This window comes from Grus americana, chromosome 13 (assembly GCF_028858705.1).
Source record: "Grus americana isolate bGruAme1 chromosome 13, bGruAme1.mat, whole genome shotgun sequence".
NCBI classification, from domain to species: domain Eukaryota; kingdom Metazoa; phylum Chordata; class Aves; order Gruiformes; family Gruidae; genus Grus; species Grus americana.
Genome location: NC_072864.1, coordinates 8,468,157 through 8,495,834, shown reverse-complemented (window position 1 = coordinate 8,495,834; position 27,678 = coordinate 8,468,157). Strand labels below are relative to the sequence as shown.

The 27,678-nt window shown below is 34.8% G+C and overlaps 1 protein-coding gene across 6 annotated transcripts in view; it reads left to right on the top strand.

The window, feature by feature from the left end:
• The window catches only part of CDH8 (cadherin 8), a 151,092-nt gene that overhangs the window by 113,041 nt on the left and 10,373 nt on the right, over positions 1-27,678 (top strand). For 2 of the 6 annotated variants that reach the window (XM_054840964.1, XM_054840965.1), the window contains exons 9-10: positions 3,556-3,677; positions 10,363-10,480. The exons of 1 other annotated variant lie outside the window; for it this stretch is intronic. In XM_054840964.1, coding sequence (XP_054696939.1) covers positions 3,556-3,677; positions 10,363-10,480 — 240 coding nt within the window. Of the gene's footprint in view, positions 1-3,555; positions 3,678-10,362; positions 10,481-11,132; positions 11,272-18,478; positions 18,600-27,678 lie in introns of those variants that run through there. 3 more of the 6 variants (XR_008579161.1, XM_054840968.1, XM_054840970.1) reach the window with 3 other exon arrangements.

Below are 27,678 nucleotides of genomic sequence, written 5' to 3'. Positions count from 1 at the left end.
ATTTCTGAAGTCAGCTGGACTTTCCATTATTTTTGCAAATTTAGTTATCACTGGTAAGTTCAACTAGTTATTTTTACATTGAGTCATCCTTTTCTTTTACCTGTCTAGATGTTCCTTTGTGTGCTGTGCTCACCTACAGCAGGCTACTGGACCTTAGAACTCTGGGCAGCAATTGAGACTTCAGCAGAGACATAAAAGAGCTGTGTTTCTAGGAAATTATGGACACAATTTGCATATGTGTTTCTTATAGCTATATGGTGTGCTGTAGCAGTGGTGTCTGCGGATGACCAATTGAATGTATTTGAAATTTAAACCTAAGTCATTCTGTGCAGCCTTACTCTGAAAAGAGTTTTGGTAAACTAAATTAGTGGAAATTTTCTCAATATTTTTTAATCTTGCACCTCAGTGTGCTAAATTTTCAAACCAAGCCATTGCTTCACAAGTGACAGTCCTAATGATATACTTGTATTGCAAAATTCAAGGTAGGTCTTTTTAAATTGTGAATCACAATAAATACAGGTGATGAAGCTTTTACAAATTCGATTAGTCCCTTGGAGAGAGTCTCTAACTTTACGCTCTTTGATGATTTTGCATAAAACAGTGGATTGGAACTTAAGCAATCAGTCTTACTATCTACCTGGTACGTGCAAGAAGACTCAGGTTCACTTAATTCTATTGACTGGGTGGTTCATTGAGAAAAAAAACAAACCAGACCAAAAAACCCCAGTAATTAAAACTCAGTTTTGTCACTAGTTCAGAAAGAACTGACTCTCCATTCATACAAATGAGGAAAGGTTCTGAACATTGAATACTAATCAGTATGAAGGCCAACTGTATGAAGGACAGTTGCCCATGCAAGCGTAACTGTGCACTCTGTGGATCACAGTGGATCCACTTCAATCACTGTCTACTTTTAGTTCAAGGATATTGGGCATTGGTAACAGCCATGGATTTAAACTTGAGAGGAACATCCTCTGTGTCCAAGTTTTATCGCTGAGAAGTCTGAAAACATTAAAAGTGTGAAAATGGGCAGATGAAACTATTTTCATCCACAAGTGAAATCTGGATTTGCTTAGTGAGAATTTGTAATTTTTTTAAAATAGGGATGTTTAGGCTGATTTTTATTTACAGGGAAAACATTTTGCATAAAGTGAAATTTCATTGAAAAGTTTGCAATGACAAAATAATGCAATGTATTCAGTGTGGTGGCCAGTACTAGCAGTAGATAAAATTCCCTCTCCATCTCTCTGTCTCTCTCTTTCTCAACAATAAATTTCACCATAGTCACAAGAACCCTAATAAGTGGTGGATATCCCCTTGTTTGGAGATTTCCAAACCAGTTGGGTCTCTCTTGTGTTTAGTAAATTAATTTTTTAAATGAATTCTCATCAAGTTTCTAATTATAATATCTTTAAATTTAATGTTTGTATTTCTGATGAAAGACAAACATTTTGGGGGCAGTCACAAGGGACATGAATAATTTCTTTAGAAGCTTATCTAATTAATTACATTTGTCTGTAAAGTCTTTAAATTTGAACTGCCATCATTTCATTAATTTAGATAAAAGTAAATCTTTAGTGTTTAAATATGACACTAGTGCTGAGAATTCTGATAAGCTCAAGATTCATTGTCTGTATTTTTATCAAGTTAAGATAAAACAATCTGTTTAAAATATTTGGGATTCATGATTTATATATTAACTTCTATTCAATTTCAAATACATTATTATCTCATGGCAAAACTGTTCACCTCATCTGTTAGTAACTAAGATCATATGATGCAAAACACATAAATATTACTCACGGTATTTTGGTGGGGATTTCTTTTTCTTCTGTAACATGTTTCTGAACTCAAACTTTTGACTCCTTCAAAAGGGAAACATTTAAAGTCTGATGTCTTGTAATCTTCCGTATCCTATACAGGTGGAATTTTAATATTTCAGGCTATCCAGCAAACATAAAGCCTTTATAGCATTAGTACATTCGATGATAGCCTGGTTTTGTGTCTTTTGAAATAGTTATTTTTATGCTATTTCAAAGTAATGTTAGTAGAGCAATTGAAATATTCACATTTAGGTTTATTGGTGAAGCCTCAAAAATTATGGATGTCTTTACCATACAAGGAAAAAAAAAATTGCAAGAGGTAGGGTTTGATTAGGTCACAACACAGTTAACTTTGATGGAAACCACAAAAAATACAGTGTATATAGTAATTCTTCCTTTAATCATCACTACCACTTATACGGCTGCCACCAGTTGCTACCTGCCCACTGGTGGAGCCTGACCTACTTCTACTTTGTAGACATTTGTTATGAGAGGTACATTGAATACCAGGCAACAGGAACTTCCGTCCTGCCTTCCCCTCAGCCAGGTCTGTATTGCCAGAGAACAGAACCCGCATGGACTGACGACAGCTTTAAACAGCTGCTAAGCTCTCACAACAACTGTGAGTAAGTTGATATCCTGACTTATGGTAGCAGCTTTCTTGCCTGCAGTAATAATTTAGGCAAAAACACGTTGTTCAATTGCAAGTCAGACCCAGAGTTTAATTCACACAGTGTGCAGTTCTTCAAATTGTTGGTGATATAAACAAGATAAAATACTATGGTTGTAAAATAATCCTCACTAAGAGATGGATTTTAGAGCTAGCATTGAGTTACTTGTAGAGGTATGCATGTGCTATAGAACAGTGTTTTAAACTCCTCAGATCAACTGGTCACTTCAGTTTAAACTGAATTCATGTTTTTCTCCTTGGGAAAAAAAATCTAAAATATTTATAAATAATGTCTTAAAATAAATCAGCTATACCAAATTGAAGGAAAGACACTAGAAACTGACTGCGAAATCTATTCAAAGTAGAATGCAAATGGTTGGTTTAACTTTTCTTTCCTTGCAGCTTAACAAGGTTATTCTATTCTTTACATTGATAAATACTTTTTTGCAAAATAGCTTTATATTATAAATAACGAGGCTTTATTTTGGTGAAGAAAGAAGTTAACAGGTCATATTTTTGGTCAGTGGCAGATGAATCAAAGTGCTTTAATAGTCCAAAGTACTATCTAGTTTTACCTACATCAATCTACCATCTATCTCTCACAATGTGGATCTCCACATTAATCGTATTTGTAATGAAGAAATAATAGATGTGCAGTCAGCACAACTAATAGAGTAAAATACTCTGTGCTCTGCCAAAGATAAACAACGAAATAAATCTATGTTGTTTACAGCCTTCCCTTTTCCGTGTATAATGGACTTTATCAATAAAACAATACAAACTTCATCAAAGAAAAATCTTACCAATTTAGTCCAAGAAAGGTCTTCATTGAGCTAATCTCCAACAAATGCTGTTTGCAATAGGAATCTATTTATTCTTTTCAACCATAAAATACTGGCCATCCTCCTTTATCTCATGCTCCAATTCTACGATCCATTACAGATAAGACAACCCAATTAAGCGAGGACCGAAGACAGGAAGAGTATGGTTACTATGTAAGCATTTATGTATCAGTCTCAAATTAAATATGCTTACCTTTTATGCTTTGATTTCTTTTCTTAGGGAACCACAGTCAAGTGTCCCGGGTGCCTGTTGCTATCAAAGTTCTTGATGTAAATGACAACGCTCCTGAGTTTGCATCAGAGCACGAAGCCTTTCTATGTGAGAATGGAAAGCCTGGGCAAGTAAGTATCTCCATGGTATTATACTGTGTACTTTGGCCAAAATATGTGCCCATATGTTCATGCTAACAACTCTTAACATTCATTTAAGATAAACTCATGATTGAATTCCCTAGTACATCTCTCTATATATGGACCTACGTAATTTTTAAAGTATAGGTTTTAAGTTAAAGGTAGGTATCTTGTGACAATATCTAGAGAAAATGCTGTATCCCACTGTGTCCGCTCTGTTTGATGGAGTGCATCACTTCATAGGTTCATGTGTGTTCCTAGGTAAAAGTATAATCCAACCTGAATTCCAATTCAGTTATTGAACTATATTGCAGCTGAGCCCAATTATAATTTAGAAGAAACACTTAAAACAATGAAACCATTTCTCCTTTACCCATATCTCAGTTATAATCTCTATCCATTTAGTTCTTACTTTTCTATGACAATTGGGAAAAAACAGGAAAGCTAGACAGAACTTGATGGAAAGTCAAGTAAATTGTAACTGCATTTAGAGTATCTAAAGAGGGATGAGGTATCAGAGAAGTTGAGTTCAAGTTTTCATTATACTTCACAAAAAAAAGAAGACTTAACAGGTTACTTCCTTCTTGATTTAATGACATAAAAGGGTTGGCAAAGGAATTTATACAACACTTTACAAGGTGAAATAAACATAGCAAGATATAGGAAGCAAGATTTAACCTGTATAGCCTTTTTCAAAGAAAATGAAACAGATTTCTTAAAAGTCATCCATTTTGAAGGACAAATGTACAGCAATAGGGAGGAATATCTCATATGCCACATAAATGACAAGATAAAGATTCAAGAAAATGTACAGACTTTTAGAATGTAATGCAGCGTAAATGAGATTTAACTTTTGTCCAGCTTGAGAAAGACTGTATGTTACAAGAAATCACTGTTTTTAAACTAATTTATTTCTAGATTGTGACATTTTATTTAAATAAACAGCAGCTGACAGCATGACACTAGTCTTGTTAATCCAACTATTCCTGTGTCTCATGTGGGTGTTAGGCATTAAATTCACTATTCTCCAAAGAAGGTTACCCGACAATAGAGTTAGAAATTATTGTCTTTTAGTAGTATTAAATGACAGCCTATGTAGTACTATATGATAACCTACCTCTGCCAAGACTGAATTGTTACAGAAGATGATTTGACTTCTAGCACCCCTTTTTGTTTATTAAAAAGGTGTCAAAAATGTGTCATTTCAGAAATGAGAATTCTCTCAAACCACTGAAGAGCAGATTATTGAAATGTGCCCTTATGGGCAGACGGTTACATTGCTGTTGGTATTTAAGTTCTTCTAGCTCAGAGTGGATTTCTGTTTAGCTCAGGGTGGATTTCAGATGCTGAGTAGTTACATTTTCTAAGATATATTAAAAGCTAATGAGTATACCTTATCCAGGGCTCAATAAGCTTCCCTGAAATCAGAAAGCTGTGTTGCACAGTGTTTTCTGAATATATTTATCTGGGTATTGCTATCAAATTTCCGCTGGTTTAAGAGATGGTGAAAAATGTTCACATTTTATTTTGGAATAAAATAATGAGATAATTAAGAGCCAGCTAGTAAAAGAGGCTTTTGTTTAAGCACTTAAAGAAAACTTTCATTAAACCGCGATATTCTTCATCTTACCATCACCTCTTACACTCTTGATCTGATGGCAGATGTCACTCTTGAGCATGAATCCTTCTGTGAACTTTACAGATGGTTATTAAATATTTGGCTGCCGGCATGGATGAGGTGGCACTGATCCTGCAATTTATTCTGTGTTTTAAACAAATAACATTATTGGAACAGTAACCAGTCCAGAATAATCACCAAGGTTAGGTTCTAAATTTAAGTTGTCATTCAAAAATTACCTGCTCATGTAAAGATTGTAGTATCTACACTACCCAGTTGGTTTTTCTTATGCTTATTAGTCTATATTCAAATGAAAAAATCATATTAATCAGTGAAGAGGTAGAACTCAAAAAATTAAATATATCTCAGCTATGAAACAGCTAATGTGAGAAAGATACTACTCTCTTAAATAGTAGCAAAAGCCCAATTTGGATAGTTCTCCAAAGTTTAAACTTGAATTTTACATTTGCAGGAAAGGCGCAATTGTGTTATGGTATTCCAATCTATTTACATTTGCAGTTCAACTTCAGTCTAAGTTTAAATCAAATTTGAATTACCATTAGGGAGATTACATTTGAACCTTTTATGAAACCTTATTTGCAGCCCCTAAATATATTGAACCATCTATTGCAGTTCACTTTCTAAGTGTTCTGTTTTGGGTTCTGATATAATTGCAAGTGGCAAGTGCAGCTGCTGGTGATGTGACAGAATATACTAAAAACTGTTGATGTATAGCATTGCCAGATGCATTTTCTTTGCTTTAACCTACCTCTAACAGTAGAGGTACTACAGCTAGTAGGAGAGGAAAGGGAGAGGAGGGGGAAATGTATTTCTTCATGCACATATTTATGTGCTCCTTCCACATTTTTACACACAACAGAAAGCTGCCAGATATGTTTTTTGTCAGTTATAGGGAGGAAAAAAAATAAAAATAATTGAATATACTGTTACAGTACCTCTAAGCTAACCATAAACCAGCTTATGCCTTTTTTTTTTTCTTCCATAATTCCACTTACTAAAACCAGAACGTTCATGGGTTTGCTGGGTATAGCTGTATAGTAGATTGTTCTCCAGCCCAGCTAAATGATTTTCCTATATGCCTAGAACAGAAAATCCATAGTGCTGCATAAGAAAAGTGCCTCACTCGCTGTTCCCCAGTCCATCCCCAGACTTTTCCAGTGAAGTGCTGTTTGCTCAAAACAAAGCTACAAAATTTTCAAACACTTAAGTAGCGCAGACAATGATGTATTGGTGCTCAAGCCAGTGTTCAAACTAGAGCAGTATAAAACTGAATACAATGTTCCTCCAGTCTCTTGCCATTTGTTTCTATTTTATTCAGTTCTCCTAATAGAATTGGCTTTTTTCTAATGGAAGAAATCTTCAGATAGATCTCTGTCTCTCTGAAGAGTCAAAGCTCATTCAAATGGCAAAATGCAGGTTCTAGCTGCAAGGGGCTGGCTCTAGCTGAAAAGGCAAAGTTAAAATTGTACTGTGATGAGAATACTGCTTAGAGTATTAGGAGTCTGCAAAGTAATTCAGAAATAAACATAAACACCAATGTAACTGCAAAAGTTTTTTCAGAGTTGGAAGAACAGTTTTAATAGAAGTAGGGAACAGTTTACTACTGATAAGGAGCCATTCTAAGGTTAGGTTAACAAGTTGCATTACAGGGAAAGATTTTAAACAGTATCACATATTAAAATTGCACATAGATATGATACATTGATAAGAACTTTGTTTTGCTATTTATATTTCTACATCATTCATTATACTCATAATCTTTCATAAATATTATTTCAGGCATATGTGGCTTTGTAGAAGTGCAATACAAACCTGCAGACTATAATGCTGAGTTGTCCTAGGGGATCATTTAACTATTAATTTCAATCCAGAGCTGCCTGTTAAGCAAAATAGGATGATTTACTATGTTTCTACTAAATGTATGTACAGAATCAAATATATGCATGAATTTTTAATACAACATCAAAGTTGAAATTTTGCATGGAAGAATTTCAGAAATTTCAAGATTGAATAGCCAAAGGGTTATTAACTTTCACTATAGCACTTATGGATACATAGTGAAAAAAATCAGTTGTATTCTTTATTATTAGTATTGACCAATTTTGTTATATGGAACGCCTTTGTTATGCATGTTGTTACTAGGAAAGAAAAAAATATCTATAGTGATAGGTAAGGCAGGCCAGCCCAGGAAGATTCTCTACCATGTTATGAACCACAAATTAAGAGTTGGAGAATTACTTCGATAGTGTTCCATTACATGATCACACAACGCTGAGCAATAAAGTATGCTCATCAGCATACTAATAAAAATGTGGTAATGAGAATTACTGGACTTTTCTCACCCCTATGGAGTAAAAGGTACAGCAGCTTTGTATCACCGTATATATGTTATGCCTTTTTTTTTTTTTTTAGAGCTTATTTTAATGCAAACGCACAAAGAAATAAGGTTGCTATGGGAACACTAACTCTTAATTCCTTGATGTGTGCATGTAACACAACAAATGTAGTATTCCACTAAGCCTGTCTTTTGCATATAATTTTCAGTGCATTTTCAGAGAAAGAATGATTTGGTAAACAACGAAAGGAATGGATGGAAAGAACTGAAATGTGAAAAGATGAAAGAATTCTATAGGACATTAGGAGATATCTATAGTTCCTGGAAAAAAAAAGGACAAAGAATATGCCCAGTTTCTATTTCTTGAAAATTTCCAATCTATATGATATTCTAAGTTATTTCATAAAATTTCTGTGAGCTGAAAACCCATATTACTAATGCTTTTGGCTACTGGCTTTCAGGTATATTAATTGAAAACCTGGAGACAGTGAAGTGAATTTTTACAGTCAACTCTCTTACATAATACTGGAAAGAATTAGCAGTTATGTAGCCAGTAGAGATAAAATTGCATAACCGTCTGATAAACTGCACCTATTATGTGCGGTTGACCTTCCAGACATCACTGGGCCATTATCCTTTTTCCCTATTCCTTTCCCATTCTAGCAGTGTTTCAGAAATGGAACAATCATAAAATACATCTGTCTAAAGGTACTCGTTTGCAATTCCATTCTAAATTGCACTTACGTATGATGCAGAATTACTAGTACCTAGTCCAGCCCTGGGCCTGACGCATGTGGACAGGTTAGTACCTTACACCTCTGCAAAGAGACAGCTGAAAATGTTCCACATCTGTAAAAGGATCCATCTCTGCAGTGGGACAGAGAGCATCTGCGTATATATTTTTCAGCTGGTTTGTTTTTGGGGATTTTTTTTCCCCCCACACTGTGTAGCTTTCTAGTATCTATTATGCAGCTGTTAAATTGGAGACCTACTGCTTTGAGCAAAAGCTATGTTAGGCCTTTTTTTGTCCATCTCTTCTAATACATGTGTTTGAAATCATATCAGTCAAGGTTTCCCCCTTGGCAGGTGCAGTTATAAAACAAAAGAATCTATTTAAATAATCTAAAACTTTTTCTAAATCTGACCTATCCAGAATATGGTTAGGCAAGGAATTAATTGTCTCGAACTCCTTCTTACAAATTATATATGTCTATATCAATACCTGGTCAAACATCTTTTTACATACCTAATTTCAAATATTTATGTTCTGATGTTGCTCTTTCTGGTTATCTAGTAAGTTTTTATTCTTTCTTTGACTCTTGAAGAACGTAGAAGAAAGAATGGTATATTGACTGTTATCATATATGTAACATATACAGATCGATAGTCCTTTCTGTCCCAGTAAAACCAGTATAACATATTAGTTATTAGCATTTTGTTAGTGAAGCTTTGAAAATTTAAAGTATAAGTCTATGAATTTGGACAGCGTCAGACCCTGTTTCTATTTTTTTTTCCTATACTCTTGAAAAGTGAAATTTGTAATGATTCCTAATTTGAATTTAATTGTCCAAGAAATTATTGGTCAGTTGCTTTAGGCATTGCAAAAATGACTGCATAAGACAAAAATGTTATTGAATTCAATGGACATGGGAAAGGTCAATAATTCTCATTAAATTTTTTAGAAACCTCATCTAGCATGAGTTAACTACAGCTGAAATTCAGCTCTGAGTGTGAGATCTGGACCCATAGTTGTCTTTGTTTCTCCTTCTCTGGAAAATAGTTGGAAACAAAAGTCATTGCACCAAATATAAAAAAAAAAAAATCTCCTGATTATTTTAAAACAATGTTTCCTCCTTTCATATCCCTATGCAGCTTTGCATGGTTTGAAGATGATCAACTGCAGTATCTTTGAGTAATGTTGGAGGTAAAAGAGGTAAATGGAGGTAAATACACTGCAGATACTGTAGTTGGTCACATTAATCATTTGAGGTGCTTCATACAAAGTTATTCAATTATTCAAAGTCATTCAGCCTATCCAAACACTCTCTCCTCTTCTAACCTTAGTATCCTGCATTATCCTGGGAATCATTTGTTAATAATGGTATTTTAAAACAATTCCATGTTCCTAGTGCAGGAATAACTGAGGTTCTATTAATATTAAGGAAAAAAATCCAAATATAGACTTAGATATTTTCTTTTCTTTTTTCAGATTAGATTATTTATCACATAAAGCTTCACACCAAAAGTTAAGTTAAAATATTTATTCAGTGAAGTAAAAAATGGTGGGGGAAAGGAAAAAGGATTAAAAGGGTAGATTATGAATTTTGGTCCAGTGAGAAGCATGACTGTATGAATGAAAGACTACGATAGCCACCATGAGTGTTTCTGAAACACAATTTTCCTCCTTCTTTATTGCTAAATAATAATTTATTACTTGCCTAAATCAGTAGCAGCTTTTACTGGCCTCTCTTGTGAACCTGTTTCTTCTCATTCTCTGCCTCCTTGTTCTGAAAACAGTTTAAATGGGCCAGATACAGTCCCAGACTTTCAAAGATCTGCAAAAGCCTAGTAAGATTATAAATTAGCATTTTTAATCTGGCATGTAGACAAATGAGAATGTGTCCAATAGAATGGAATGGTTGTTTCAATTCTGTATGTTTATCAGGAGTGCGAATACCTAATGGGAGTGTTTTCTGTTGTAGGTAATTCAGATCGTCAGTGCCATTGACAAAGATGATCCTAAAAACGGGCATTATTTCCTGTACAGTCTTCTTCCTGAAATGGTCAACAATCCAAATTTCACGATAAAGAAAAATGAAGGTAAATATAAACCTTATATAACATGTATCTGAACAGCTTAGTTTTGAATTGCTTTGTTGACTTCCAGTTACTTTACCAGTTTGTCCCTTGGGCAATTACAATGTAGATAATCTGTTTAATGGTACCTTCATTATATTTCTTAAGCTATTTCCAATATCTTTACAGTAGATAAGAAGAAAATAAAATGAATACTGAATTTAGATCCAGAAGACAGCTCACTAGCTTCAAATGCAAGATTGGGTTTACTGCCTCTTATATTTCTATTAATTTGAAATTCCAGAGATATGCTCTAAAATGAAAATCTGAAACTATGTTGATAAATAAATGTTGATCCTACATTGACTGCATATAGATGGGAGCATAAAATTAAGTATTTACTAAATCCCCAAAGGAAACACCTTTTAGGCCTGTTCATTGTGTATATAAAGGTTCCAAAGTATTTCAGTTAGGCACTTTTACTAGAAAGAGAAATCTGATAGATCAGCAAAGCCCAGAAGGGCACTTTGTATCACTATGCTTTAGAGCACTTCTGGAATGGCATAATATCATTTTGTAATACTATAGGCATGGAATTTCATGTGTGGTGGGAAAAAAGACCCATTTAATGTTGTTGAGCAATAAATTTGCACTGATCCTTTTCTTTGGCACACAGATGTATTTGAAGGTCATGTGAGAAGGAGCTAAGACTGATCACAAGAATGCTATAAATAGTGCTTTATGTATTAGTACTTACTTGAATATTCAGAAAAGTTTGGGCTTTTTTTTTTTTTTTTAAATAAAACACTACCCTGGCAGAAATTTTAGTCAAAGTCAGTCTCTTATTTGAAATGACAATGAAGAAAATCTCTATTTAGTCCATTACTAATAGGAAGATGTATGCATGAGGTGTATGCACATGAGTGTAAAATACCTGAAATGTCAAATAAAGAGAAAATGCTGGGTTTGGTTTTTTATTCTAGCTGTTCCAATCAAGAAGAATGATGGCACCATTTTGTTCAATGATTCTATAAAAACCTAAATTCTTAAATTCTCTGCTTAAATATTTTCTGAATTTTTCTTTTCATTAGATATTTTTCTCTTACAGCATTCACAAAGAGTGTCTCTATTTATATTTGTACTTTCATGTAGGAAATAAGTCTCTGTATGTTTTCTGCACTTAGAGGAGAAGATAAAACAAACCTCTTCAAAATGTATTTCATAATCATCAGTAGTGTAACACAAATTGAATTAAGCATCCTAAAGATGAGGTCGTTTGCTTTGCACAGCATGACAAAGTAAAAAAAGTCTTAGAATTTCTCTTCATGTTTAAATACTTAGCTCACATCACTAATTAGCCTTGTCCTTCCCATCTGTTACCCATTTAAGACCCACTCTCACTCCTAGTCACAGCCAATGGCAGAATGTGTCCTGATCCGAGTGGGAGTGAGGAACCTTTCTATATAACATGGTTTAGAAAAATAAGTCCAATTTTGTTACAATATTGCCACTCAGGTTTACATAGTTTTTAATGCATTTGAATCACTTAAGTGTGTAAATCCTCTTAAAACAACCAACTGAAATCTTCTGAAATTAAAAATCCACTTGAAGAGACTTTTCTGATTTAATCATTCAGTATCCAAGAATAAACTTCCAACTATGCATACCACCCTCTTCTATCAGGATTGCTCAGCCAGGGATGCAGTCCGTGGTTGATGCTAGAACATGATTTCTCACAGGAAGCAAATATTCCTATCAAAGCCAAAATCTGGGTATAATTTGGTTGAGGTGAGGTTTCATGTCATTTAAACACCATAAATCTTTACTAAGTCTTTCTTTAGTTATACCACTTAAACAATGAACTTGACCATGACTTTGTCTTGCATATATCTGCTAGATAAGCATTAGTGATTATTTTTCTTGAAAACTGAACTCATAAGTCAAATTTCTCCTTAGTTGTACTAATGAGCATCTGGGCTGTCCAAAAGCCAGTTTGGTATGGTTTATTAGAAGCAATATAAGAAAATGCCTATAACAAACGCTACTCTCATTTCTGAAGAACTGTGTTTCTGAGGATCAGATCAGTGCACAACTCACTTAGGCTTGGACTGGAAAAACATTTCCTCATACTGGTGGACAAAATCCTTGACATCTTCCTGACTGTGACCTAAGCCTCAACTTCCTCCCATATCCTTGGCCCTGCTAAATTCTTCAAGGCAGCAGAGACTGCCCTGATGGCAGCTGAAGCAATGCTATGCTCTTACGGATATTATAAATGGATTGCATTTTCTCAGGAAACCTAATATAGAAACCCAATCTTTTATTTGCTAGAATTAGTAATTCTTTTCTTCATTTAAAAGATTTTTCATATCTTGCCTTTCTCCAAAATTCTCTCAAGTGCAGAGATAAACAAAAGTACCCCTCCTCAAGAGCATTTTTGAAATTATATTACCCTTTTGGATTCTTCTTTTGTGCTTTAGGTAACATTGTGCTTTTTGACAATTATTTCTCTACTTCACAAAGTAATGATGTTATCTGATTTGGTGGCATTAGTATGCAAACAATGAGATTTGGCATCTGCCATGGGAAGAAAGCTGTGATGTTCTGTTTCTGTCCCTCATACTAAAGAATATATACGATGCATGTATTTTGGAATTTTCTCGTGCTATATGGAACATAAGCATAACCATTAATTAATTTAGTTTGTTGCCTACAGGCTAATTCTATTGTTTAAACTTTCCAGATTGCCCTAAGGCAAGTTCACATGATACTTCAGTAATTAACTGTGCTGCCCAAATGTACTACAAATATTATGATTGGCTATGTTGTTGTTGCCAAATATGTTTAACTGAGTGACACAACAGCATATCTTCATCAGAAGCCACCAAAAAAACCCCCACTTCTCCTAAGATGATGTTATATATTATAGAAATTATCCTGTGATCACAGCAGAATCTGTTCCTTGAAATGATATACTGGTATCCTTTATTTGTTTGGTCTGTTAAATTTGCATATTTACAGTCCCTTCTGGAGACAGGATGCCCAAAACTGTAGAGGCAGTTGTGCCTTTCTGATGTAAGTAATGTAAAAATGTAAATTTAAATGTCATCATACATCTCACTGAATGTCTGTAGATCATCTCTCAGAAATCTTTATTTCTCATATCTCCTGATCTGTTCTTTCTGTTCTTTTCTCAGCTCAAATGTCTGTTACTGAGTAGTTTTTCTTAGGCTTTCTGCCTTGGCTAAATGGGCAGCTACTGATGCTCTGAAGTAAAGCAGTCCTACTCTCTCAAACTGTAATGCAAGGAACTCTCATTGTTTAGATTGCCAGATGCCTTTATCTCGTCACAAGAGAAATAATAAAGTTATGTAATAAAAATATAAGAAGTTAATGCAACATGAAAATCATTTAAGGTTTTCTATGTTAATCCTAGTGACTACACCTGTGACTCCATGGCAAAACAAATCCTTGACTGCATAAACTCATATAGACTGACTGTCTGGTCCTGTACTTTTCACACGTCTTTCTGATGAGTTTCTGCGTAGGAGCAGAAATGGGAAAAATGAAAAGAAATGTTTCATGTAATGTTTCCAACAAACTTCAAATCAGAAAAAAACCTAAAACCTCAGATGAAAATATCTGATGTTTAGACAGGTGTTAATATACTCTAGCAACGTGTCGTAGATTCCTTAGCTGAATGAAATGAACCCTTCCAAAAAGCTGTAGGATCACAATCAGTGACAAAAAACTGACAGGAATTTAGACAACTGATAAGGATTTTGTACTGTCATGGTATTAGTAGATTGAAATGAGACCTCTGGAAGTGGAATTAGCATTTGTTGACAGTCTTTTTTCAGGTGAGTGGTCTTCACAAAGCATTACCTAAAATGTAATGCCAGTACATGGATGGTCTCCTGCATCCCAAACAATAGGCTCACAGCAAGACTCGTTTTCAACTTTGAATTCTTAATGTTCTGATGGTTTCCTTAGGTTGTTCAAGTGAGAACAAAATTTTGTGATAAAAGCGTTTTCACAGATTTAAACATTTTGATATGCTGCCGATGTAATTTTTACTTTCAAAAACTACCAAATACATCTTTGGCATAAAGAGATTTAAGTTTTTCCCAAAAGATGTTTCCATTGCTATTCCATTTTTCCTTTGCCAAATTCTGTTTCCTAATGGAGTAAACCCCAAATCAAATGTCCTACAGTGTCTTTGGATGCAGTAACTCTTCTGGCAGAAGAAATGGTTCATCTCTACTGTATAAATGTGATATTACATACCTCTTAGTAGGACTTATGTAGTAGAAACAATCACAGGGTTGCTTGGAACATGAGCAGGCCTCTCTTAAGTTAACCATCTTAATGGCATATGTTCATATTTCTGCAGAAGTCCAATAGCTTTACAAGTAAATATTCAATGTCTATCTGGTGATTTCAGCTCTGAATTTGGGCCAAACTGATTTTAGTGAGTGCATACTAAAGAAGGGGTTTTTTTCTTTTTAAACTGAAGCATTATATATAATTCAGTGATGAACTGTTCTGTTGGTTCTCTTTAATGAACTTAATATTTATTCTCAGCCATGCTTAGTCTATTATACTTCTGATACCTATAATAGCTCCAATAATGTTTGTGTTTAAATGTCCATTTGTTTTGTTCTGTCCATCTAGCAAGTTTAATCTGTCACTTATGTCCTCATTGTGCTGCCTTGAAATTATAGGCAATGTTTCATGTATTTAAAAGGAAATAGCCTGGTATAATCACTTCAATCACTAACTGGCTTGCATGCCTTTGTATACTATTGCACATCTTATTTTAAAATATTTGCTATTTCTCATCACCTCTTTACCATTAATAAACAACTATTTCTAAACTATTTAGAAAGATCCAGAGAAGAAAATTACATGCAACCTCTCTTTTAGATATCCCAAATAATAAAAACAAATTATGAGCACTACTTCATTTTTGAACGTACTTTTGTGTCACTGTGTTTTTAATGTAATAAAACTTAGATTTTTTTTTTTAAATATCTTTTTCCTGAAAATATTTTTAGCAGCATCTGTCAAATGTATACCTGGAGGGTGAGTCTTTTGTTCCCACAAGAGTAACTCTCATGTGTTAAAATGAGTTTCTTTCCCTGAATCAGTTTCTTTTGGCATTTCTCGATAAGTCTCTCTGCCATTGTCTCAGCTGCCAGCTAAAGCTCCTTCTGTGGTTTTGATTGACTTTTTTTTTTCCAAATATATAACTCAGAGAGCTAAGAGGTGGCACTGCTATTTCATTGCCCTCCTTCCACTTTGCCCAATTTCAAAGTTAATCCAGTGACCTCAGGTACAAATTGCCTTAGCCAAGGATATCATTAAACCCATCATTTCTTGATGGATGTACAACGAACATCTAGAATAACAGCACCCATATGGTCCCTTGAATATGAGCAGTAAATCCTCATACATTTTTGCAGTTTCATGCAATTTTTTCAAGAGCCTTGGGAAACTTTGCAGCCCAGCTGCCATCTACGCCAGAGGGTGTTTCACAATGGCAATTCTTGAGGGAAAACACATGCTTATATATTTCTAAAGTGTTTAATTATCATACTTATTTCTTTTATATATCAATAATTAGACGTTCAAAGTACAACTCTAAAACATACCAAATCACATCCTTGTTAGTGGATTTCTTGAAAAGTAAAATTAAGCGATCAGAGATGTCTTGTAAATATTTTTCTACCGTGTCTATCAATATTAGTGATATGCAGTAGCATTTAGAATACTGCATCTGAAATATGCTGCATAATCTAGGAAACAGCATTGATCAGCATCTCTCTTAACAGGCATAGTTTTGTCGCGAGAAGTCACAAGCAATACTTGCATAGCAAGGTGCATTCAGTGTGAAAGTAGTAGAGTTCAAAATAAATTATTCTGATGTATTAAAAACCAACAAACACAAACTAACCTATAATCTGGCACTTCTGTGCCAGAATCTGCCATCCATAGGCACACGTCATGTTTCTCCAGGAGTGTTCATAGTGTGAAAAAAACGTATTATAAATATCATACTATCAATCTTTTTCTCAGCATGGCATTAAAACTGAGGCTGTTTAAATAGCAAAGTTCAACATTTTTATAAACTGAAGATACCAGAACAACCTCAGATTATTGATTTTTTTATGAATGATATAGTTAATAATGAAATTGTTAATATAAAATTATTGAAATATTTCCTTTTTAGTGTGGTTCTTGTTCAGTAAGTTCTTTTTTGCTTATGTTACAAATTGTAAATTATAGAATTTAAAACAGGAAAGCATAAAGATGATATTTTGCTGATTAGAAAGGTCTAAGTTTTATCAAAACAAATCATGTGATAGTTAAGGTAGCTAAGCGCCATGAAACATTTTAGTTCTGTGGATTTAGACTATTCTGACATTAAATCATATTTCAGAAAACTCTTGATTTTATTTTGGATGCATGCTTACCTTTCTCAGTTAAAAACAAAATGTGATTTACAAGTCTGAACTAACACATTCTACTTATGATCTACAAGTTACACTACACTGCTGGGTCTGAGTCCCTTTCTAAGAATGTAGTCTCAAGCATGTCTTGGTCTGTCTGCTAGAAAGCATGTAAGAATTAGAATCCGGCTGTGTGATGATAAGAGAACGCTATGCTACCTTACCTCTCTCACTATTGGAGCAGGCAGGCAGGGATATGATGGCCGGAAGAAGGAAAGGACAGATTCTAGCTTCCACTCGATTAATATACAAAAAAATGGTATTCAGCCAGTGCAAATACTTTTCCTGAAGCGAGTGTTGTGCATTACGTGGCAAGTGTTGAGTCTCTGAAATAATTTGTTTTTATAACAGAGGAAGTGCAGTTCCTTATTTATTATACTCAGGTTCCTTCATCCTTAGTCCTTAGACAATTGACCTGATTGAAACAGCTTTGGATCAGAAACTATGTTAGATCGTTCTTTGTAGGAAAAGTAATCAATTTTCTTATTTACATATCTGACAGAATTCTAAGAAGTAATGTCATTCTGTGAAGTAATAGACTGTGTCTAAAGACTCAAAAAGATGAGCCCTTTCTGCTAGTGATAAAGAGATAAGCAATGTGAGGTGGAAATCGGTACTATAGATCTTTAGACTGTTCTCAAAATCTAGAAGACTGGTAGGATTTCAAGTTACTGATAATATTACCAAGGGACCCTAATACATTCCAGTAATGCTCAGAAGTTCTGTCTTGCAAGGCACGGAATGCATTTCCATTTCCATTGTATGATTTCACATGCAGTTGAAGTAATATATTCAACTTATTTCTGCTATATCATTTTGTGGTCCTAGCAAGGTTACACTTTTCCATGGTACAGCAGTGTTAGTCCCATCTAGTCTGAGAATGTCGGTGAAAATATTCTCAGTATATATCTTTCATACCTGATAGATTTCTGCTTCCTTTCCCCTTCTTTCTTTACTATCATCACTATTGACTATGTTCTGTTATTCCCTGATGTTCTGTTTTTCCTTGATGTTGAATATCAATTGAGTGCGATTTGAAACAACTTCCCTGATATGGAAGAACGTGATATTATTTTCTGAAGATTACGTTAATGTAGATGGGAAACCAGCATTTTTCCACTCCAATCCTTTGTGTGCCACTTCCTTCACTGACACCTGCTTCTGCTGTCTTTCCCATCTTTCTTCTTGCATGCAGATCACTGCTCTTTCTGGACTCCCTTCTAATTAGAACCACAGAACAAGTGAAGACTAAGTGCAGTTCCTCTGCAGACATACTTTTTAGCCCTATCTGGATGATTTACACCTTCTTACAATGGTTATGTGCTTTTCCCCACTTCGATAGGCTAAAGAGATGAATCCTTCTTGGTGCACATAGCAGCTCTAGCTGAAACAATGTCAGAAAAATAGTCGGCTCTTCAAAGGCTAACTCAGCTACCAAGCTCCTCCACACTTTGACCATTCTGTCTATTCTGTCCATCTGAAACCTTATTCACTCCTCTCCTGTATTCAGGATGCAGGGCTCCAGACAGATTCCCTCTCTTCTCCGCCCTAAACCAGATGTGATCCACCAAGTCTTCATTCGACTGGACAGGCCAACCTGATGAATGAACCAGCAAGGAGGGGGCCATCTGGTAAGCCGATTGTCCTCTTTTAGGCATCTTTAGGCTCTTCTTCAGCTCTGCTGTGTTCCCCAGCACGTCTGTACTTTTTATAGTTTTGTAGCTGGCAAAGTGTTTCTCTGGGAGCACTTCTGTTCCAAATGCTGTTTAACCTTTCAATCCTGTTTTAGTTTAGCTCTGTGATGACAACAACTTCTTTCCAAGCCTCACAAATACAAACTTTCAGACAATTACAGAAGTTGTATATGCACGCTTGAAAATAAGACTTATTTCGACAGCATGACATCCTTGCAGAGTGCACTTTTTTTTTTTTTTTTTGTTAAATCATATGAATCAATCACAATTACATAGCTATTTCAGGACATTTATGTAAACATGACCCAGACCAAACCAACATAAAATGTGAGTGATGAAATACAGGATAATACTGTATATATGCAGCGTGCCATTATGGCTACATGACCAAAGAGACTTTTACTTCACTCGTTCTTAATTTATTATTTGTGCTGCTAGCAACATAATGTTGCCAAGGCATCAATTATGTTTCATTTTATAAATCAAACTAATTAAGAACCAGATGCAATCTGAGTGAAAAAGATCTGAGGTCAGTGTTGGGCACCATATGTATGATAGTGCTTACTCACAATGAGGAGATGGATTGGACAGCTGTGAATTTTCCTGCTGTAGGAGTTTCATCATGCTCAGATAGTGTAACATACTTCTCTCTCTTTTTCCCGTTTATTTCTTTAATATCATATTAAAACTAAAGAAAAGTGAGCAACAACACTTCCATAACTTTCAAAGACTAAGTAAGGGATAAAAGGTTATGAAAACAGAACAGAAGAGGAAAAGAATTTGGTCAGCAAATTAGCATGAAAATAAATCTGGTTTAGTAATAATATGGAACACGGATGAAAGAAATAACAGAGATAAGAACAAATTGAATCTTCAGTGTGACTTAATTTCAGACACATAATGGGGAAAATAAATATTAAATCAGGGTCTCAAAACTGAGCTGCTTAGCAGACAGAAAGGCGTTGTTCTTAATGAGTAGAAAACTTCTCAACTAAGTGCTGTCGGGAAGACAGTAAGATCTGCAGTACCATCTCTCTGGAATTTGTCTTCCAATGAAACAGTGCTCCAATAGCGCTTTAATTTTCAAAGGTTCCCTAAATGCTTTAACAACATAACTCCTGGAAAGCTAGAAGCACCCGTGATAATTATATTCTAGGGCTTTAAAAGTATTTCATAGTAGTATTTATAACTAAATGAATACAGAATATTTGGAGATAAGTTTCCAGATTTTTAATCAACTATCTTCTGAAAATCTGTTACGAGATTTCTGCCAAAGTACCACTTCGGGTTTCATGAGTGGATCTAATTCCTCCAGGTTTTCTGCAAGAAACAGTTCCTGTAGTGGAAGGGTTTATGGACAACATACTGACTATGTTTGATTTCTTGTAAATGGGTTTAATTCACTGAGTAGGTGGAATGACGTCCTAGAGCTGAAGGTTCTTGTAGAGCCTGTACCCCTTCACCAGCTCAATACATTACCTGACAGAGACATATTGCATCTTAAGAAGTGCCCCTCTGTTTTCACCTCATTGTTAGGTTTTGTTTTGAATATTTGGATTTTCTCTCTAAGTGCCTAATTGGTAATTATGGCACAAGACCATTTTTGCACCTTGTAAATTTATTGGTTGCTTTTATTATGGAATTTTTCATTATCATGTTCTAAATACAGGCTGTTGAGGGGGAATAACAATTTATTAGTTGCTCTAATTGTACTTTTCTTTCATCAATTAATGAGAAACTAGATAGAAGTCCCATTTTAAACTTTCAGTTGTAGTAAAGATTAAAAGAACCCCAACAGTCTTCTACTAGAGGAAGAATCTAAACAGACTAAAAATGAAAACAATGTAAGCAGGATTCATCACATATTGGCTGTTAAATTTTCCTTTGATTAGTAAAAATCTCCTTTTGTCATTATAACAGCTGAAAAGTATACAGACTATTCGCACATGGTTCCTCCATTAAAATAGAAGGTATTAATTTTTCACACTTGGCCTCAAGGCTTATCTGATAAAACTATTGCACAGCTAACATTATAATGTGAATTAAGAAGACAAAGACCATGTTCCAATTTGCATCTTGTTTTGAACCAGTTACACAAGTGGTATACAAGATAGAAGTAAATATTATTGGAATCACAGTCATTCTTCCTACGAGATGACCGTTACATTGATACTATGTGAACTCTATGTCTATATGTTCTCCTGAACCTGTCTGGAGTGATCACATTTATTCTATACCTTATCACAGAATCATAGAATGATTTGGGTTGGAAGGGACCTTAAAGATCATCTAGGTACAACCCTCTTGCCATGAGCAGGAACACCCTCCACTAGACCAGGTTGCTCAAAGCCCCATCCAACCTGGCCTTGAAGACTTCCAGGGATGGGGCATCCACAGCTTCTCTGGGCAACCTGTTCCAGTGCCTCGCCCACCTCATAGAGAAGAATTTCTTCCCAATATCTAATCTAAATCATCCCTCTTTCAGTTTAAAGCCATTACCCCTTGTCCTATAGCTACATACCCTTTCATTTCCTCCTTACTCCTTTTAAGGAGGTGACTGTTCAAGGACGGGCATTTCTCTGGCAAGTTCAAATATAGCATTGACAAACTGAAGGAAATCTGAAATTTTTAATCATTTTGACCAGAGCTTCTCACATCAAGCTTTAAAGAATAAGACAAAGCTTTTATTCTGTTGGTTGGGGGGGTTTTGTACCACTTACAATATTTTCGCTTCAATGTCTGATTTTGTAATTTGTATGAGTGGCCTTGTTGTAAAATGAGTCACTGTTGGTCTTCATTTAATTCTATCTAATTAGAATGAATTCTATTTGGCAAGCATCCAGTAATTAGTGATATATTTATGTAATTATTAGTATTTAATATTTATATAATAAATATGTCTAGTAGGCAATCCATTCAGAGGCCAGAAAAGAGATAGAGTACATGATTTTGCTGAATGCAAAGATCTTACATGCTGAGCCAAATGCAGAAAATAATGAAACACACAAGTTGACCTGTCTAGTCTGGGGAGAGTTTGCATATCCTAAAATGATAGGATGTGCATACTGGGTAATCAGTGCTGATTATAGAGGGAGTGAAGATGGGCCCCTGTTTGAAGTGAGATAATAAGCCAGCTTGTTAGGGAGAGATAAATAGAAGAACTTCAAGAAAAGGACCAGATGTCTGCTTGATGATGTTGAAGAGGGAGAGCTAGTGGGGTCCTTCGAAGGTAACGTGGATGGATGCATAGTCAAATTGCAGTGAATCAGCTAAGCAGAGGTAGCTGTCTGCCCGTATTTAAGATAGCAAAGTCAGATCAACCCAGCATGGCCTAAACTAATCATGGGCTCAAGTAAACTTCGCTATTGCTATAGGCTATGTACATTGTTGAGCAGTAACTGTAACACCATAGTAATTTTTTTCATACATCTGATTCTATAATAAGAGATAAGTCAGGAATAAAGTCTTATCTATGAAGTTTTGAATGGAGTTAGGTATTGCAGTCATAAACCTTAAAAAGAGCATCAATAATAATCACTGAATGTTGATGAAAGTGCTCTGCTGTATTCTGTAGAATGTTGGACTGTCTTGAACATGAACACTGACTTTTTTCTTCTCTTTAAGTTTTAGAATGTAATAAATGATATACCAGTTTCACATTGCTTTCATAAAAATACATAGAACTTTTTGGGGTTGTTTGTGTTTTGTTAGGAAACTTTCATTCAGTCTAACTTAAAATTAAAGCTAAAATCTACATTATAAGAAATAATAAGAAAGAAGATAAAAATGTTTCAGGTAGCTGTTTGAATCTGTCGCTCCCTAACCTTGCTTAACTCTGTCATGTCACTTTCTGTAACATTTTCATCCACTCTATATGACCCTTCTGTAAATTATACAGTGTTCACCCCAATAAAGATTAAGCCCTTGTGATCTCAGAGCACTCTACAGGAATGATGATTTTTTGGTTAAGGAACTGTTCTGGAGTTCAGAATAGCTTTGTATAGCTCAGTTACATTTTTCCTGCATGATTTTGGATAAGTCATTTAATCACCGTGCCTGTCATTGTGCTATGCATACATTGCAGACATTCTTTTAAAACATTCATCTGATGCTCACATAGGACATTAAAGGCACCTATTAGCAGCTCCCTATGGATTGGTAAGGACTGAGATTTTCAAGAGTACCTTATGGTGTCTCTTTGGTTTCTTCTGAAACTCCCAGTTAGAAAATGTAGAAGTTATTCTGCAGCGCAGGGAAGGAAATGGTGGAGCCCAGTCTAATGACAGCTGTAGCTAAAGCATTGTTGTATCTTTGATACAAGCTGGAATACCAAATATAGAGAAAGGTAGTTTAGACTCAGTTCTACACCATATGTCTCCTTTATACCCTTTATCTGTCCAACAACATTACAACTTCTGTCTTTGTACTACTATTTTCTATTTTTAAATGAGAAAAATATTTTTTATAACAAATCAACTTTCTCTTATTTTGTGCTTGTTTCCTGCTAACACACAAGACCAAAAGATGTATTTGCTAAAAACTTTAGAGTTCTAATGCAGTCAGTCTAGCAGAACCACTTGCTTCAAAACTTTGTATAAATAACTTACCTTTTTATAGACTAAAATTGGGGTTTTTTTAATCTTTTTTTCTTTTTTTTCCCCCCAGTAAGGAAACATGTATCTTTCTAAAAGTATCTGTTGTTTTCTTCTGTTCTCCTTTTTGACTATTTAAGTTTTCTTTCGTGATCATGGAGGGTTTTTTGGCATATTGAGATGTATTCTCCTTTGCCAGTACAACTGGCTAGTCTCTTGTAATACTTTTACTTTATCCTGCTTCATATTTTTATTGCAGCTTCTGCTGATACACTTCATTTGTACTTTGTGATACTCTTCATTATGAATTAGAAGACAACAGGGAACAATTTCACTGTGATACGCAAGTTGTTCTCCTAGCATAGAGATGCATTATATATTCATACCTTGTAACTTCTCAGCTTGATACGAAGAGAATGAATGAATAAATGTCTTCTGTTTTGTTGTACGCTTATTTCAATTGTGACTAAGAAATGTTTTGCTATTTGCAGAATCTCCATCCTTGGAGATATTCAGAAGCTGCCCAGACATGGTCCTGGGCTCTGGGTAGCTGTGCCTGAGTAGGAGGGTAGACCAGATGACCTTCAGAGGTCCCTTCCAACCTCAACCATTCTGTGATTCTATGAAAACTCTAGAACATCTTATGAACTGATGCTGTGTCTGCAGATATTTACCAATATAAGTGTTGACTTTGTAATATCTGTACAGCGGTGAGGCAGAATTCAAATGTTGACATCTTCCCCTGGCTCCTTCTTCTTTCCAAGTTATGTGTTGTGTCATGCAACATATATAGCAAAGTCTTGCAGTATGTCCCAGTCTTGAAATTTAAATGAATATGCACGTGTTCCTGTAGACCTGCTTTGATGCTCAGAAATCTGACTGTGTATGCTAGTTTGGAACTTCTGGCTATGCCAAGTTTTCTCTATGTAGTGTTTACATGGTGTGCAGAAATGTTCCCAAGAGTATCTTGAACATTTCATTTGAAAACTTTATACAACCTAATCCACTCTATAGACAGGCAATTGTTTTTTTCACTTACTGAAATTCCTTCTCTGGATGCATTTTGCTGGTCCCTGCCTTTCAAATGACCATTAATCTTCACCATGGGAGACATGTCCTCATTGAGAGGTGTGCATATAATAACACATTATGTGTATACTTTGGGTGTAAGACAGAGGTATAAATTACTGCCATTAATGGCCTGATGATAAAAAATTGTTATTGTTATATGTAATCTGCATATGAGAATGTCTCAGAAAGTCATTATCATGCTGCCTGTGTGCCCAGGGGCAATCTTATACCATAGCATTTCAGTCTTTCAAATTGCAAAAAGCTAATATAACTCTTGATGACATTTACAAAAGTGTATAACGGCACCCCTTTCAGTTCTCTCATAGAAATTATTCTCAGTGAAGTTAAAGAGATTTCTGTGTATATAAGAACAGCAGGATCTGGTACTTCTTAAAATCAAAGCCACATTTTTTTCTTAAGTGGCACTAGCTCAACAAAATATTAAGTCAAAAATTTTTAAAATTTCTTTTCTGACTTAAAATGCCTCATCCAACCTAAGTTGTATTTAACTTTCAATGCTTTTTGGCAGAGAGTACACACTGTAAATTTCTTCTTATAGTTAAGTTGTTATGTCAGAGTTATAAACCCCTGAAAATTGGCATTTTGTAATGTGCTGACAAGACCTTTATTACACCAGTACAAATAAGCAGTGTTCCAATAAATGCTGGTTGGTTTTTTCATAGTCTGGTGGTTGCTTTCTGCCACTGTATTTCAAAGTGAACATTAGAAAAAAAGTAATAGCATAATTGAAATACACTGGTACGGCTTGAATTTGGCTCCCTAACTGTTGTAACAAAACTTCAATATGGCTGGTATGTCTGATTCCAGATTCAGTTTTAAAGGACTGCCATATGATCTACTGGTAAATTGTTGTAAATTCTTACCATGTGCATGTCTATGTTCCATACAGTATTGGAACAGAAAAGACAATCATCATGGCATGGAGAAGTGGGTGTTAAGTTTCTTAGTATGCAGCTCACTTCAATGCCAAGAACACATCACATTTAAAAACCAAAGCGTTCCTGCTTAAATTTTATTTTTCTTAGTTATTCATAGTTTAGGTATTCATAGTTTACATTCTAGAAAGAAAGATTCACTTCCAACATCTGTGATTGTCTTCATAGTCGTGAAGACTTTGAACTTTTCCAGACCCTAGAAGTAAGTCACTGAAGTAAGAATTGAAGAATGCGTGTGAAGCAAGGAAGGTGAAGAGCGTAGGATGGAATTCTTGGAACTCTTCCATCACCTACCAAAAGTACTACAAATTTCACTGAATCTGCTTGAGATTTAGTTTTACACATAAGAGAACCCCAAATCCATGTAATGTGTAAAACTGTAAACCTCACAGTGGCCTAAGGGGCTTAGATACCTGTCTTTCATTAATTTCACCTCCTAGACTGCACTTGTAAGTACACATTCATAGAAAGAATAACAACCCATTATCCCTCAAGAGAAATACAGATGGCAAAGCCTTGGGATATTTTGGCTTTTTTATTTGTCTTTGCAGAATTTTGTTGGAATCTGGTAACACAGTAATGGAAAGTTCTTGGTTCAAATGCAAAATACAGCCATTATTTCATCAAAGCATTATAAAAAACAGTATTACTTTCTGAAACTTTTTGGTTAAAATAACAAGATAATAGAATTAACTAGAATATGTAGATTTCAAAAATGATCCATCAGTCTATGCAAATTGCTGTGTTAATAATGTATTTTTAATGCTAAGCACATTTGACAGCCATTTCATCTCTTTCTAAACTAGAGCTTGGCAACCTGCATTAATTCTTACACTTTACAGATGTAACATTCAATGCACATGCCATGTAGTGATGTGATCCGAATAAAGTAAAGCATGTCAAAGCAATGTGATTATTAGTAAACAAGTTTGTGGCTGGCTTGTTGAATACAGAAGAGAAAAATGAGATGCAAAAGCCACTGCTGTTTTAGCCTATCTTACATCTTCACTGGACTGAATTTGCTTCAGATTATGGGAATGTCAATCACAATTGGCACCAGGGGATTCAGAAGAGATAAATGGGCATAACATCAGACCGGGTGAGATTAAAATCAGGTTTGTTGGGTACAGTTCAGACAACTGTGGTAACTATGTAGCTTAAACAGACCCAGAGCCCAAAGTTTCCTGGTTTGACTTGCCATAAGTATCTGTAAATTAAAAAGAGAGAGGGATACTATGTCCTATTTATTTCTCTACCCTGTTAACAATAAAACTAGGATTGTTTCAGACTCAATGCGTGCTTATCATATACATCATTATTTCATCAGCAGGGATTTTCTACCCTTCCTTCAATGGGTTAAAAAACCAAGGAACAAAATATAAGAGTTGTTGCTAGACTGCAAGTGACCATATAGATATGTTTGATTATAGCTCCGCTGGACTAAAGGTCAAAGGAAAATTTTAGAATACTTAAGAGACAATTATCTAAAGTTCAGACTTTTCCAAAGGAATAGAACTAGAAATTATACAGACTATTATCTAAAGTTCACATTTTTCAAAGGAAAATGGTAGGAGGAAATATTTATTCCATCACTTTGCTGTTAATTTGTCTGGGTTTTTTTATTCTGTCAAGAATTTATTTACTACAAGTTCTGCATCACAGCAGTATTAATATGATTATTCCCCTTTCCAAGACACTTTAACATATGAGAGTGATGTATTCTTGAACATGATTAAACATTACTTTGCTCATGATTCAAAATTCCCAGCAGCACTTTTTATTTCTGCAAAGGAATACATGTCCTGGAAATGTGTTTAGTTTTTTTAATTCATTAGTTGATTCAGCAGTTCAATTCTGGCATAAGCTATTATTATTTAGGCCAATTGTTAAAGAAAAAAGAAACTCAAAGATACAAAATATGTGACATTTTCCAATTCTTCTCCTCATCATTATATTTTCTCCCACGAAATACTTTTTTCCTGTGTTCTTAATGGTTTTTTAAGGGATTCCAGAAAGTCCAGGTCTCTAGGAAAAAAAAAAAAAAATTCAAGTGTTTGCTAATGTGTCATAGGAATGTTTTGTGAATTCCCATTATATATGTCAGTATGGCATGTGACTTACTATGGTGCAGGAGAGACAGTTTGATCAGTCAGCTGAATTTTTATAGTACAAAAACTTTTTTCTTTTGAACCTGATGTCTGCTATCAAATTTGATAGCACTCATCAATCTGCTTTTTTGAAGACGTAACAAATTTTTTACATTCATGAAAAGCAGGTCAGTTTGAAATACCTGTGAATGCTTCAGTGCCCATATGGTTTGGCTATCATAAATCAGACAAAATATACTACAAAAATGGCATCTTTTTATTTTCAGATTATTTTATAAACCTTCTACTT